Source organism: Eptesicus fuscus, chromosome 7 (assembly GCF_027574615.1).
Source record: "Eptesicus fuscus isolate TK198812 chromosome 7, DD_ASM_mEF_20220401, whole genome shotgun sequence".
NCBI classification, from domain to species: domain Eukaryota; kingdom Metazoa; phylum Chordata; class Mammalia; order Chiroptera; family Vespertilionidae; genus Eptesicus; species Eptesicus fuscus.
In genome coordinates, this window is record NC_072479.1 from 55,105,361 (window position 1) to 55,121,426 (window position 16,066).

At 40.8% G+C, this 16,066-nt stretch overlaps 1 protein-coding gene across 1 annotated transcript; it reads right to left on the bottom strand.

Annotated features, from left to right (window-relative positions):
- Positions 1-907: 907 nt before the first annotated feature.
- Positions 908-1,849, bottom strand: LOC103285561 (olfactory receptor 9K2). The gene has a single exon (XM_008140937.2). The coding sequence runs from the start codon at positions 1,847-1,849 to the stop codon at positions 908-910; it is 942 nt and encodes a 313-aa protein (XP_008139159.2).
- Between the last annotated feature and the right edge of the window lie 14,217 nt (positions 1,850-16,066).

Sequence of the window (16,066 nt, forward strand, 5' to 3'; positions counted from 1 at the left end):
CACTACCAAAATTTTGTATTTCTCAAAAAATAGAGGACTTGAGCTGTAAAACATCATAAACATCATAATATGTTTTCATTGTATGAGAGCAAAGAAGAGACGACCATTGCATTAAAAGAATACCAAACAAAATGTCATAAATTAAGTCAAATCAATGCTATTTCCCCATTTCTTCTTCTTTCATTCCTTCAATTGCTAGGTGGCTCAGTTGATTAGAGCATCATCCTGTACACCAAAACCGGGTTTGATCCCTGGTCACAGCACATACCTAGGTTGTGGGTTCAATCCCTGTCAGAACATCTACAAGAGACAATCAATCGATGTTTCTCTCACATCAATGTTTTTCTCTCTCTCTCTTTCTCAAATTGGTAAACATATCCTCAGGTGAGGATTTAAAAAAAAAGACCACTGGTCATTTTACCTTTCCATTTTCTCTTCATGATATACACATGCTTTCACATCTTTGGCATGACATCAAAAACAAAACACAACATTAGCATTTATATTGAGTGTCATTTGCATATAAACCAGTTGGGTCACACAGTTTCCAAGTTGATAATTATACATAGTATTTTCTCAATCTAAATTTTACTTATGCATACAGAAAAGAGAAACACCAAAATTCCATACTTCCCCATTTACATATTATATTATTAATGAGAAATATATAACTCTTTGGAAAATGCAGCAGATTTTTATGGGTATCTGGAACTTACAGATCTAACATTGCCTTGAGGAAAACTCGATAAGGCATCTGGAGCATTTTTTATAGGATATTACTAATATCATTTAATAAAACATTTAAAATTTAAAAAAAAATAAACCTGAGCTTTAAATGCCTAAATCTAAAAGATCTGGAAGAAAAAGTCAAAGGATGCAAGAAACAATCAAATGAGCAGAAAGAGATTTAGAGTAAAACGTTTTTCTTCCATAGGACTTTTTTCACGGCATTTTTAACATCCTTATTCCTTAGAGAGTAGATTAAGGGGTTCAGCATAGGTGTGAACAAAATATAACACACTGAAGCAACTTTACGAAGTTCGGGATTGTTTGGAGGTGTGAGATACACAAAGGAGACAGTCCCGTAGAGCAAACTTACAACCCCCAGGTGAGAGCTGCAAGTTGAGAAGGCTTTCTTCCTCCCTTCGCTGGAGCGGATCTTCAAGACAGCGCTTACGATATACATGTAAGAGACTACAATAACAACTATTGTGGGCAAAATAATGATGACAGCTAAACTAAGGGACACCATCTTATTCATAAAGATATTAGAACAGGAGATCTTCTCAATTGGGTTTGAATCACAGTAGAAGTGATCAATGACTCGGGAGGCACAGAAAGACATTGAGAATGTCACACTAATTTGAAGGATGGCACTGACCCAGCCACAGAGATAGGAACCAGCCAGCAACTGTATACAGAGGCTTCTTGACATGCGGACAGTATAGAGAAGTGGATTGCAGATGGCAATGAAACGGTCATAGGCCATGGCTGCCAGGACAAAGGCCTCTGTTACCATGAAAAGTGCATAAAGAAACATCTGAGCCACACAACCTGCAAAAGATATGGTCTTTTTCTGAGATAGGATGTTGATCATGGCTTTGGGTACAATGACAGTGCAGTAGGAGAGATCGATGACAGAGAGATTGCCTAGGAAGAAATACATGGGTGTGTTCAGCCGGGGATCCGTCACAATGATACCAATCATGCTAAGGTTTCCCAGAAGGACCATCCCATAAACAATCAGGAATAGTAGGAAGAGAAGACTGTGGAACTCTGGTTGGACCCTGATGCCTACAAGAAGGAAGTCAGTCACTTCTGAGTAGTTGTCTCCTCTCTTGTCACCCATGGCAAATTTCTGCTCAAAGATATAATAGAAAGTCAACAAATAAAGTTTCCACTCTTGCTCTATGATCACAATGCTTCATGTTAAAAAATACTTTATAGTTTACACTAGGGGCCCTGTGCATGAATTTGTGAACCTTGAAAGGAACTGTGGCCCACGGGGCTGTGGTAGGCACAGGGGTGGGTCTCCGCCCATCCTTCGTGCCCCCGCACGGCCCCTCCCACCGTGGCCCCCTGGTGCCCTGTCTGCCAGCAGCCCCACTCCCACTGCCACCACTCCCAGGCACAGATGGCACCGGCCCCGCTCATACCCACTGACAGCATCGAGCGATTGGGGCCAGCGCCAGCAGTGGGTGTGAGCGGGGCTGGTGCCAGCAGTGGGTGTGAGTGGAGGCTGCTGCCCCAATTGCCCCTCAGGAGCAGGGGGAGGTGGAGAAGCCCTGAGGGACGATCAGGGCCGGCAGCTGCCACTCACACCTGCTGATGGTGCTGAGCGATCGGGGCTGGCGCTGGGCACTGGCAGCGGGTGCGAGTGACGGGCAGGACCATGGCACGCAGGAGCAAAGAATTTTCAGTAACCACCAGAGACTCGCCCCAATGACAGTAAATGGTGCCCCACCTTGGTCTGGTACCCCGGCTCACCTGCTCCACCATCCTGCTGTGGCAGATGCCCGCCATGTCCCTCACTCTGCTACCTGCTGCCAATGCCCACCATGTGCTGCGCGTGCCCCTTTGTGGTCAGCGCATGTCATAGCAACCGTCTGTGCAGTTGTTCAGTTGTTCCACCATTTGATCTATTTGCATATTAGCCTTTTATTATATAGGATAATACTTTTATATCCATTATCTCCATTAAGTTTCTACACATGAACAAAGTAAATGAGACATGCTTTGACTTGCATAAGGCAGCACAACTAGTTAAAAAGAAATTTGGACTCAAGGTGAAACATTTTGTATTTAAGTCTAGTGTTGATTTCAACACAACATAGTCTGATATTGCTTTATATCTCTCTATCTTGTCATATGAGATGGTTTGTGAGATGGCATTTATGATTTCAAAATATTATAGTTTGATAAACTTATACTAAGAAAAAGGCACTGCCTTTAATTTATCATTTATTATTTATTTTTCTGTCATAATAAAATAAATGAAGGAAAGGGAAGTAAAAATACATTTTAAGATAATATGAAGTTTCTACTAAAAAGAGCTCTTATAATTGCAAGTAATTTACTAAAGAAAAATTGTCTTATTTAGATACTTTTTTGAAAATGAAATCAATTTATTCAATTTCTGGAACTAGTCTATTTTTATTTAAGTGCAAACTATGAGTGATATCTTTATATATAAAACATGTATCTATATAAAACCCTAATATGCAAATCAACCGAACGATGGAACAACCGGTTGCTATGACTCACACTGACCACCAGGGGGCAGACACTCAACACAAGAGCTGTCCCAGCCCACAGGCCCTGACTGGTGGTGGCAGCAGGGGGTGGGCTGGCGAGCCGGCAGCACCAGGCCAGCCAAGGTGGATGCCAGCAGGGGGCGGGGCCAGAGAGCGGGCGGCACCAGGCCAAGGCGGGTGCGAGCAGGAGCCCCAATCACCCCATCAGTCACCCCACAGATCGGCCCTGATCGCCAGCCAGGCCTAGGGACCCTACCCATGTATGAATTTTGTGCACCAGACCTCTAGTATATATATAGATACATATATATATATATATATATATATATATATATATATATATATATACATATATATATAGATACATATATATATATATATATATATATATATATATATATATTTTTTTTTTATCTTAGAGAGAGAAAGGGAAGGGGAGAGAGAGAGAGAGAGAAACATCAATTGATTGCCTCCCACCCACACCCCAACCTGATCTAACCTGAAACCTGGATATGCACCCTGAACAAGAACTGAATCAGCCACCTTTTGGTGTACAGGATAACGCTCTAACCAACTGAACCACACCATCCATGGTTATATTTATATTATTTTATCTTGTAGGGTTTTTTGATCCTGTCAAAAAATTCATGTCATTTTAAACTTATCTAAACATGAGAAAAAATTAGAAGCTTCAAAGTAAGGAACTGATAAAAAATGTTGACTATGTAAAAGAATATATTAGATTTACTGAACTCTTAACGTGATAGTTAGAGCTCAGTAGTTTTAAGAGTATTGATTTCCTAGAAGCATCCGAATTAACCTGTTTGGATCTGGGTGACCTGTTGAGCAACCAAAACACCTTTAATTAATCTGCAAGATTTTCAGATTTTTCTGTGAAATAACAAACTTATTATCAATTAAGTTGTTTAGCAATTAAGGATAATCTTACACGTCTTTTCTTCTTTTGTTACATTTAAACTAAGTGGCATTTATCCTTCCAAGGAGTGGTTTGGACAATAAAAACCAGCAAGTGATCCACAATGTCCTTACCAAAATTAAAATGAATAATATAGTAATAATCAAAATTAGAAAGTATGCAGAGTTTCTCTTTGACTCTTCAACCTCCCTCAATTTTAAGAGGTTTACTTTAATTTTATTTTTGTTTTTCTATAGTCTACAAAAATCTTTTAGATTCTAAAGTCTTCATGACCTTATTTGCACCTATCATGTGTTGCTTCTCCCAATAACTTCCTCAAAAAATGACATAAAATTAATTCATGTAAATTTGAATCAAGGGGATAAATGATTAAACAAAATAATATTATTCTGTCTTCATCCTCTACCATATATTTTAAATCTATTTAAATAATTGTATATTAATTTTATTTTATTAGGGCTGGGGAAATTAATTAAGCATATAGGTTAACATACATGAAGATGATTTTATTGTATTCTGGAACTGACAGAATAAAGTTTTTTAGAGCAGTTTCAAGCATCATGTGTTGGATGGAATTTGGTAAAGAGAACTGTTAAAAAAGACTAGGAAGCACTCTTAAGGCATACTAAAATCATTTCACACATAACCCTTCTTTCTTCAAAGAGTCACAGGATTAATAGACCTTATCCTTTATTCTTATTTGAAAAGGAGGAGGAGGAAGAGAAGAGAAAGAAGAAAGAAAAGGAGATAGAGAAGGGGAAGAGATTTAAGTTCTTAAACTAAATCAAATATTACTTTTTTATGTTGTTTCAATGAAGGTAGCATTAATATTTCAAGGATAACCTAATCTAGAGTAATAGAATATAGTAGAGTAATGTTGTTTATATTGCTTTCATACAAAAATTATAAAATATGAACTATGAAAAGGTTAACCTTCATTCACAAAAGAATTATAAAGAGTCAATATTAGGTATAAAATAATCAAAATAGAGATCGGAAGATTTTTATGATTCTGAGATCTTCTGAGCAATAGAACAAGGAAGATAAAACAAGGTAATAGAATTCACATTATTAGGACTATATTTTAAACATTATCATATTACAAGCCTGTAATTTAGCCTTGATCTTCCTTTAAACAATGGACTGTAGATTATTAAGGTTTATTCTCATCTTTAGTTTAAGATAGCACATTTTGAAACTCAAGAAAAATATATTTTAAACATATAGAAAATGTTCTTGGCTGTCTTATGTGTCTATTTTATAATTATTCTTACCTGAATTTATATTTTCTGTAAATGTGAAACTGCAGAGATCCAAATTCTTTTTATCTCAGTCTGGGAAAGAATATGTATTTGAAAAATAAAAATGATCAATGACAATGTCAAAATTAAACATCTCAATTTTCAAATTTTTAAGCAAGGCATGACCATGCTCTTCTTATGGGCATTGCTGGCAGGTGCATTACCTATGATTAAAGTTCACTCTTTCTTTAATATAATTTTGTTTGAAAACCTGATGTATCTGTCTTCCTGAACACAGAGTGAGATGATAGACTAGAATCTCTTCATTTATCTTAGAAAGTTATGGGTATTTCTCTTCCAAAATTGAAATAAATGCCAATGAATCTATGAAATCAAACTGCATGCAAGTCTCTTGCCTCCATGCTGACATGTTTCACAGGACATAAAATGAATGGGAGCAAAGTGGAAACTTACTAGTAAGACAAACAACACAGCTCCCTGGTCCCTGGTGGCATACAAAAATAGTAACAGCCAGATTGCATGGTAGTAGCAGTAACTATGACAGAGGATTGCAGCATAAAGTTTTTCAGTATTTTGGAGGAAGAAGTCCCTCTGAGAAAGGACTGAAAAATAAGCCAATCAGAATTCATAACAAGGGCCAAACTTTAGGGCCATGACTTCTTCACTTGTGGAATACTCTTGGGACAATCACAAAGTTATTTTGTACAAAACACCCTATTAGAAAGTTTCTCATGTTAAGCTAAAGTGTGCTTCTTTGTAACTTCGATCTACCTTCAAGTCCTACTTTTTCTTCTCCTTCAACTTTCACTCAGACTCAGCATACTGCTCCCATTGCCTGAATAGACCTTGGAGTTTTATGACTCCCTACCATTACTCATGTCTTCTTTATTGACCCTTTATTTTCACTTGTGTACTGAAATTACTTATTAACTAGAGGCCCAGTGCTCAAAATTTGTGCACAGGTAGGGTCCCTAGGCCTGGCCGGCAATCAGGGCCTATCCGTGCAGCGACCAGCAGGGCAATCGGGGGGGGGGGGGGGGGGCCCCACTGGCACCTGCCTTGGCTGGCCTGGGGCCTATGGGCTGGGGAAAGCTCCTGCATTGAGCATCTACCCCCTGGTGGTCAGTGCCTGTCATAGCAACTGGTCATTCTACTGTTAGGTCAATTTGCATATTAGGCTTTTATCATATAGGATACTCTCATAAATACCTCTAAACTCTTCCCTCCATATGTTCATTTACCACCATAACTTAAAATATAAATTTTTGCACACAGAATTTAAAACCCAATTGCCCATTTGGATGTCCTATTAGCTTATTAAACAAACTCATGCCAATCCCTCTTTCAATCCTGACATAATGGCATAGAAATGAATATAAAAGAGAGGATGAAGCATGAAAAATAATTGTTTCCTTCAAAGTAATGGGTTTTCATCAATATAAGGCATTATAGTGACAGGATGAGCATTGAGAAAATCATGAAAAAAATTTAAATTGCATAAAGTAAAACCAATAAATCATCTTGATTGAAATCCTAGTGATGAGAAAAATAACCTTGTACAAAAGATGATCCTATGTTACTCTTATGTGCTTATTCTCCCAACTATTAAGCACATACATCTAGCCCCCCTGTTCTCTGCTTCCCTCTCATCCAACACACATACACACACAATCTGCATTGGCTTATGGTGACAACTTTTAATGAGCTCCTATCCCGGTTATCAAATTTCTATAAGTAATGACACTGCATTTTTATTACCTAAGAAAATATTTTTAATCTGGTAGTTCAAATAATCCTCAGATTTACTCCTTTTTTCTTTATTTCACTGCTACAATGGTAATCCAAATTTGGAACCTCCTCACCTCAACATAAATGTGATTTTGAAAAGTCTTGTATGGCCCTAACCGGTTTGGCTCAGTGGATAGAGCATAGCCCGAGGACTGAAGGGTCCCAGGTTCAATTTCGGTCAAGGCCATGTACCTTGGTTGTGGACATGATCCCCAGTAGGGGGCGTGCAGGGAGCAACTGATAGGTGTTTCTCTCTCATCGATGTTTCTACTAGCAACTCTCTATCCCTCTCCCTTCCTCTCTGTAAATAAATCAATAAAAATGTATTTTTAAAAAGTCCTATATGGTTATCTTGTTCTCCTCAGCATTCATATATTTTTAAGCTTCCATATTTGTCTTTGTAAAACACTATTTGAATCATGCCCCTCCTTTTTTAAAAAAAAAAATATATATATATATGTTTTATTGGTTTTTTACAGAGAGGAAGGGAGAGGGACAGAGAGTTAGAAACATCGATGAGAGAGAAACATCAATCAGCTGCCTCCTGCACACCCCCCACTGGGGATGTGCCTGCAACCAAGGTACATGCCCCTTGACCGGAATTGAACCTGGCATCAAGCAGTCCGCAGGCCAACGCTCTATCCACTGAGCCAAACCAGTTTCGGCATCATGTCCCTCCTTTTGTAAGAGATTTTGTTCGTTCCAATGTCCTATTTAGCAAAATGAGCTTTCTATTACTCTCCAAATTGTAAATTTATGAAATCAGATGGGATGATTCATTTTGCATCCATTTATCTTGCTCAGTCTGGACTTAGCACCCTGTTCAAATGATCCCAAAATCTCTCTCCTTGAGTCTAGTTTTAAATACTACCAACATCTAAGATTCCCTTAGTATCATTGCCTTGCTATAGTAATCAACTTTGGTACCACTTCTTCATATTCTTTTTAATAATCATCCCCATATATTACTAGAGGCCCATTGCATGATTGAATCATGCACATGTAGGGTCCCCTACACGCTTTCGCTTTCGATCACGGGGGAGCTGGGTGTCTGTCCGCAGGTGCACCAGGCCTTTCAGAAGCCTCCGGCGTGGCGAAGGCTTCTGAAAGGCCTGGTGCCTGAGCGGACAGGCACCCAGCTCCCCCGCTTTTGATGGTCCGCTGTGGGACATGAGCTCGCTGCCCCAGAGGCCCCTTCTGTGCCGCAGCACAGCCATGGTGCAGACGCTGAGCTCGAGCCGCCGCTGGCGACGTGAGCTCAGCGTCCCGCCGACCCAATCGGCCACCCTGGCCACCCCGAGTCCCGCCCCCCCGCGCCTCCTGGCCAATCGCCAGGCATAGTGAAGGTATGGTCAATTTGCATATTTGTCTATTATTAGGTAGGATAGCACCTAGTTATATCTCGGTTATTTCATGCATATTATTTTATATCCCCAGCTGCATTTTCTGCTACATTAAGAAGGAATGCATTGCTCAGAAAGATTCAATATAGCACTTACCACTATTTGGAGTGCATCTCTGATGGTCATTTTTTTTTAACTTATTAAATTTATTTGTATTTTCTTTTTCTAAAAAGATTTTCAAGTAACTTATAACAACAGTAGTGACAAAATAATGTATCAAATTTACTTGAAAACAATTTGTGTCAAGCATTTTTCTAAGCACTTTTATATAAACTGCATATTTTAATCCCCAAGACAATTTTATCTACTTGTCTTAAACTATTACATACTAATTTTATCATTGTGAAGATGATAAAACTGAGGTGCAGAGAAATTTAATATCAAGGGGCAGAGCTCAAATGCTAATCCAGGGATTCTACCTTCAGAAACAACACTCTTAACCACTAAGCAACTGTATCATAGTTATATTCAGCAAAATTAAAATGACAAGATCTCACAAAAACAGTGAAAGTACAAACTTTATATGGCTAGCTAGAATATTTTCTATAATTTAGCTTCAAGTACCCTCTTTTAAGGTATGGCAAATCAGAGTTGAGTAGAAAAGCATTTCTTATATCATTTACGATTTTTAGAATTGTTGGAGAAGAAGTACTAGTAAAAAACACTTCAAAAAAAAGCAAAGTTTTTTTAGTATCAAATTCTAAAAGAAACTTCACACTCAGGGCTTATTATTATGGGCAAATTCATATGTTTATACTATGTGCAAAGGAGGCTGCACGTGATAGCAAACTTTCCAAAATGCCTAGAATATTGCACTAAAAGATTTATAGAAGACTAAGACAGTGAGATCAGTGTGTATATTCTTAGGGTTCAACATGATCCAAATATGTGATTTGTAATCATTGTGGTGGTGATAATAGCAAAGGCACTAGTTATTTATTTTTAACAGTTACTAGTAAGCTTTTCAGAGTTGAGAAGAGAGACTGTTTTCTCGTGAAGGCCTGTATGGTGGTATTTAAATTTTCTCCATTCCCTATACAAAATTTCATCCATATTTTTCATTTAATCCTTGAGAATTACTCTCAGAAATATCCCTTCCTTTTTACTATTACTTCTAAACTAATTCCAGATTTGAAGATCTCTTCTCCCCAAACTAAATCTTATACTGAGGTGAAAATATCATGCTGATTCTTTGGAAATCAAATGAACATGATAATACAATATCTTTAGAAAAAAAGCATAATGTTTGTCATTAGTGTTGGGTCTATTCCAAAATGTAACCAAATTTTAGATTTATTATATTGAGTCCCAGGACAAAATCATTGAGACATTTTTTGAGAATGGAAATTTGACAAGTGCATATTACCATTCCCTTCCTCTGGTATGCCTTATTTTCTGGTCAGCATGGATTTCTAAATGCCTACCTGAATATGTTAGTTACAAATCTTACCTAATTATAGACAAACATGTAAATTGACCGTACCTCCGCTACGCCCACAGCCAATCGGGAGTGAGTATGCAGGCGCGGAGCAGCAGAGAGGGGCGGGACACCTGCTATGAGGGTGAGGTGGGGCGGTGGAGGAAGCTGCAAGAGCAGTGCTCTGGCCAGGAGAGAGGACTTGCAGGCTCACAGTTGGCCGGGAGCAAGGACTTGCAGACTTCCGGTTGGCCAGGAGCAAAGCCAGAGGAAGGAAGGCCTATTCTTGCACGAATATGGTGCAATGGGCCTTTAGTAATAATAATAATAACCAAATAACAGAATGAATAGCATTAACTAAAATGTAAAAGAAATAAATACGGTACAGTCAATACTGTTCTATACTGCATTTATATTAAAATCTGATGTGACAAAAGACCCAGAGTTGTCAATATAAAATACAAAATGGAGACTTTGAAACCACTGTCTCTGACACACAGGAGTTCATGAAATGTTTATGTGATTAAAGATCTCAAAATTACTTACTTTGATATTATGCAGCTTGACCCACCCACTCTTGAAGTAAAGGCTAATGAAATGTCATAAAAACATGATAAAAATAAGTGCAATTAATAAATAGGTAAAAATTGAATTTAAAACCTACTATGTTATATAATTTTCCTTAAATTAAAAATAATATTTATACAAGTTTATGCAGAAACAGTATTGTTAATAGTAGACATCTCTGAAAAATAAGCACATATGCATCCTTTTTAGTGGTTAGTTTTTTCATTTTATTTTTTAACTAGAGGCCCAGCACGCACAAAATCGTGCGCAGTTAGGTCCTTAGGCCTAGCCTGGCCTCCATCGCATGGCCTCCGGCACCCTGCGACGCTACGTGAAGCTCCCTGCCCTGGGACACTCCGCGCTGCTCACGGCCCCAAGGCTCCCACCGCCCCTCAACTGCTCCGCGAAGCTTGCTGCCGCCCTGCGAAGCTCATCGCTGGACACTCTGCGAAACTGCCCCCGCCCCGCCACTGCTGCGCAAGGCTCCCCCGACCCCGCAACTGCTCCACGAAATACCCCCGCCCCATGACTGCTTCTCGAAACTCACTGCCGCCTGGGTGACTGCCCCGCCAAGCTCACAGCCACCCTGCAAAGCAGCCCGCCACCACCACTCAACAGTCCCGAGTCCCGCCCCTCTGCCAGCCCCCCATCATGGTGAGCGGCTTGTGGGCTGGGGGAGAGAGGGGACCAAGAGGTGCTCCATGCAATTCATGGTGACCGGTCACCCATTCGGTCAGGACACCACCTAGCTCTTTATATATATTAGGACTAAATGTATGGGGGTGACATTGTTTAATAAATTGTATAGGTTTCAAGTGTACAATTCTTTGATACCTCATCTGTTTACTGCATTGTGTGCTTATCACTCAAACTCAAATCTTCTGATGTAATATGCACTTTATGTTTTGACTAGGAAAAGCATTTACATAAGATACTATTTATTTAATAGTGTAGCAATTAAAGCATTCATTATTTTTAAAATCTAATGAAAGTTGTAGACTTAGACTCTCCTTGGCAGATTTTTCTATCATATTATCTATAAACTAGAGGCCCAGTGCATGATTGAATCATGCACGTGTAAGGTCCCCTACACGCTTTCGCTTTTCGCGGTGGAGCTGGGTGCCTGTCCGCTGGTGCCGGAGCAGACAGGCACCCAGCTCCCCCACTTTTGATGGTCCGCGGCCGCTGAGGGGGGCTACCCTGCTGTTGAGAGGTGCAGGGGGCAAGACTCCCGCCCCCTGCGCCTCTCAACGGCCACTGAGGGGGGCTGCCGTGGACACCTGGCTACCCTGCCATTGAGAGGCGCAGCTGGGTGTCTACGGCAGGCCCCCTCAGTGGCCGCGGATCTGGCCGTTGAGAGGCGCAGGGTAGCCCCCCTCAGTGGCAGCGGATCCGTGCCTCTCAATGGCCGGATAGGCCACCCCGAGTCCCGCCCCCCAGCCTCCCGCCGCCCAATCGTGGGCGTAGCAGAGTGATGGTAATTTACATGTTACTCTATTATTAGATAGGATGCAGATCTAGAGATTTAAAGAAAGAAACTGTCTTAATTTAATCTGCATAATTTTTTAAATAAGAAAAATAGCAAATTTTAGAAAGTATCTTAGGAACTGATGGTTTTCTGTTATTATTGTGAAGAAGAGATAATTTTACTCTTTGAATCTGGGATCTATTATCCACATTGAATGAATCCTTTACAAGTAATATCAGAAGAAGTGGCTAAATAAACAATCTTGTAATATATTCATTAAGTAGTTTTGGTGCCAGTAGAGATTGTACAGGAACTTTTTCAGTTTCAGAAGTTGGAGGAGATGAGTTAACAGAGAAAAAGTCACTTAACGCCTGCATGATAGTTACAAACCACTGTGATATTTGAGTTGGAACTATACAGACTCAAGAAGCATGCCTCCCAGTCACCAGCACTTGATAAATTAACTTCTTGAAGTTTTAACATTTGGAACTACACCACTAAAACTTCCTTCATTATCAGTCCTACAAGTCAAACAAGCCTAGCATCTCCCCACTGGGATTTATTATACTCATGTTGTTTTCAGGCAGAGAGTAGTTTGCAATGAGAGTTAAATTTAATGAATTTCTGGGTAACTTTTGCTGCTCCATTTGGCATTGTGCCTTGCAGGCCTAGTTGAGTTTTGGTAATTTTTTTTTGTTGTCATTGTTATAATTGTCATGTCTTAATTGCCATTATAAAAGTAGAAACAAAGAGTCAAAGACCATGATTAAGTAAACATTTTCTAGAAAAGACTTTTCTGTCTGCCAGTAACTTTTTCATGTTGAAAGCAATTAAGAAAATAAAGAGTTACACAATCTTTAAATAAATACATCAATGTTTGTTTTGAACTTAGAGAGTACTACACCATCTTATTAATTTAGAATTTATATATATTCACAGAAAACTAAGCATAATATTTAAGGAGGAAACAGTAAAATTTAAGATTATTTATTAAAAAAGAAATTTCTATAACCCTTCAGAAAGAAAGAATAGATAGTCTTTAAAGGAATAAGAATGATATTGCCATCTGACTTCTTAAAGGCTGCACTGAAAAAATTAAATCAAGAACTTAGGACCAAGTGCAAGCATGCCATAAAAATATCTCAGATACACAAAGCCTAAGAAAGACACACACACACACACACACACACACACACACACACACACACACACACACAAGAAACTTTGAGAATTCTCGGAAGAAAAATAAAGAGGCAGAGCAGCATAATAAGTGAAAGTAAGTTTAAAATCCATTAAGTAGTTATATTAGGGTTCTCCATAGACAAAAAGAAAATCATTGTATTGATAGATGATAGAGATTATAGATAGAAAATTAGATAGATAGATGATAGATAGATAATGAGGTTTATTATAAGGAATTGGGTCATGTGATGCTGAGAAGTCTACCATCTGACCTCTGTAAACTGGAGATACAGGAAAGTGATTTTGTAAATTCTAGTCTGAGCCCTGGCGGGGTAGCTCAGTTGGTTAGAGTGCTGTCCTGATATGCCAAGGTTGTGGGTTCCATCCATAGTCAGGGAACATATAAGAATCAACCACTGAATGCATAAATAAGTAAAACAACAAATTGATATATATCTCTCTCTCTGTCTCAAAATCAATCAATAAATAAAAATTTAAAATAAGTTTTTAAAAATTCCAGTCTGAGGCCAAGGGCCTGAGAACTACCAATTCTGTAAATCCCAGTTCAATCAACCAAAGGACTTGTATGCATGGATATAAGCATAACCAATGGACACAGACACTAGGGGGGTGAGGGCATGAGTGGGGGGTGGGGGGCAATGGGGGAGTAAGGACACATATGTAACACCTTAATCAATAAATTTTAAAAAAAGAAAATGGAAGTTTTAGTTAAAGCAGTCAGACAGAGGAAATTCAAACTTCTTTCATTCTATTCAGGTCTATAAGGCCCACAACATTGAGGAGGGCATCTGCTTTACTCAGGCTACCAGTTCAAATGCTAATGTCTTCCAGACACACCCTCACAGACATACCTATAAACAATGTTTAATCAGATATCTGAGCATCCTATAACTCATTCAAGTTAACCAATAAGATTAAGCATCTAAAATCCACTCCTTGCTAACTTGGAACCCATATATATCTCTGTAAACAATATTTAATCTCCAAACAAATACCATAGCAAGGTCATAATTCCAAGCAACATGGTACAACTAACCTTCATACAACCAAAAATACACTAATGCCTTCCCCAGAAGAGGTCAAATCTTTAAATGATGTTTACTTTGCTCCTTGATATCCCATAACTTAAATACTATAATGTAAAATTAATAATATCTCAATCCTATGACATGTACTTCAACATATTAAAGGTCATAGATGACAAGCCCACAGCTAACATTATACTCAATGGTGAAAGGTTGAAAACTTTTCAAGACTGGAGTACCTACTGTTATTCAACATAGTATTGGAGTCCTAGCCAGGGCAATTAGGCAATCCTACATAATAAAAAGGTAATATGCAAATTGCATCACTCTGCTACACCCACGATTGGGCCGGCTAGAGGCGCGGGGGGGGCGGGACTCAGGGTGGCCGATTGGCTGGCGGGAGGAGCGGGGGGCGGGGACTCGTGAGTCCCCGACCCCCGCTCCTACCGCCAGCCTAAACAGCCGGCGCTGCAGAAGGACCCATGGGGCCGGCGGAAGACGCTGGTGGCTGAACTCGGGTGGCCGATTGCATGGCTGCCAGCATCAGTTTTCCGCCAGCAGCAGTTTTCCTCTGGCAACCCGCCAATCAGAGCGCCTCCCAATGGGAGTTCCTCTCGGAGTGGCCGATTGTGCTGGCTGGAGGCGCTCTGATCGGCGGGTGGCCAGAGGAAAACTGCTGCTGGCAGAAAACTGGTGCCGGCAGCCAGGTGAAGGAAAAGTCTATTGCACGAAACTTCGTGCAACGGGCTTCTAGTCCTATATAATAAAAGCCTAATATGCTACGTGTCCAGTCATCTGGTCAGCCATTCAACCAATCCTATCTAATAATCCTATCTAATAAAAGAGTAATATGCAAATTGACCATCAGTCCAACACACAAGATGGCCGCCCCCATGTGGTCAAAGATGGCTGCCCCATGTGGACACAAGATGGCCGCCACAAGATGGCAGGCAGGGGAAGGAAGTTGTGGGCAATTAGGACAGCAGAGGAGGGCAGTTGGGAGGGACCAGGCCTGCAGAGGAGGGCAGTTGGGGGGGCCAGCCCTGCAGGGAAGGGCAGTGGGGGGAACCAGGCCTGCAGGGGAGGGCATTTGAGGGGGACTAGGCCTTCAATGGAGGGCACTTGGGGGTGGACCAGGTCGGCAGGGGAAGGCAGTTGGGGGTGACCAGGCCAGCAGGGGAGGGCAGTTAGGGGTGACTGGGCTGGCAGAGGAGGACAGTTAAGGGCAATCAGGCCTGCAGGGGAAGGCAGTTGGGAGCAACCAGGCCTGCAGGGGAGAGCGGTTGGGGGGACCAAGCCAGCAGAGGAGGGCAGTTGAGGGTGACCAGGCCTGCATGGGAGGGCAGTTGGGGGGAACCAGGCCTGCATGGGAGGGCAGTTGGGAGTGACCAGGCCAGCCGGTGAGGGCAGTTAGGGGCAACCAGGCCAGCAGAGGAGGCCAGTTATGGGTGACCAGGACAGCAGGGGAGGGCAATTAGGGGCAATTGGACCGGCCGGGGAGCAGTTAGGCATCAATCAGGCTGGCAGGGGAGTGGTTAGGGGGTAATCAGGATGGCAGGCAGAAGTGGTTAGGGGAAATCAGGTAGGCAGGCGAGCAGTTGGGAGCCAGATTGTGAGAGGGATGTCCGACTGCCCATTTAGGACCCACTGGGATTGGGCCTAAATGGGCAGTTGGACATCCCTTGAGGGGTCCCAGATTGGAGAGGGTGCAGGCCAGGCTGAGGGACACCTCCCTTACCCGT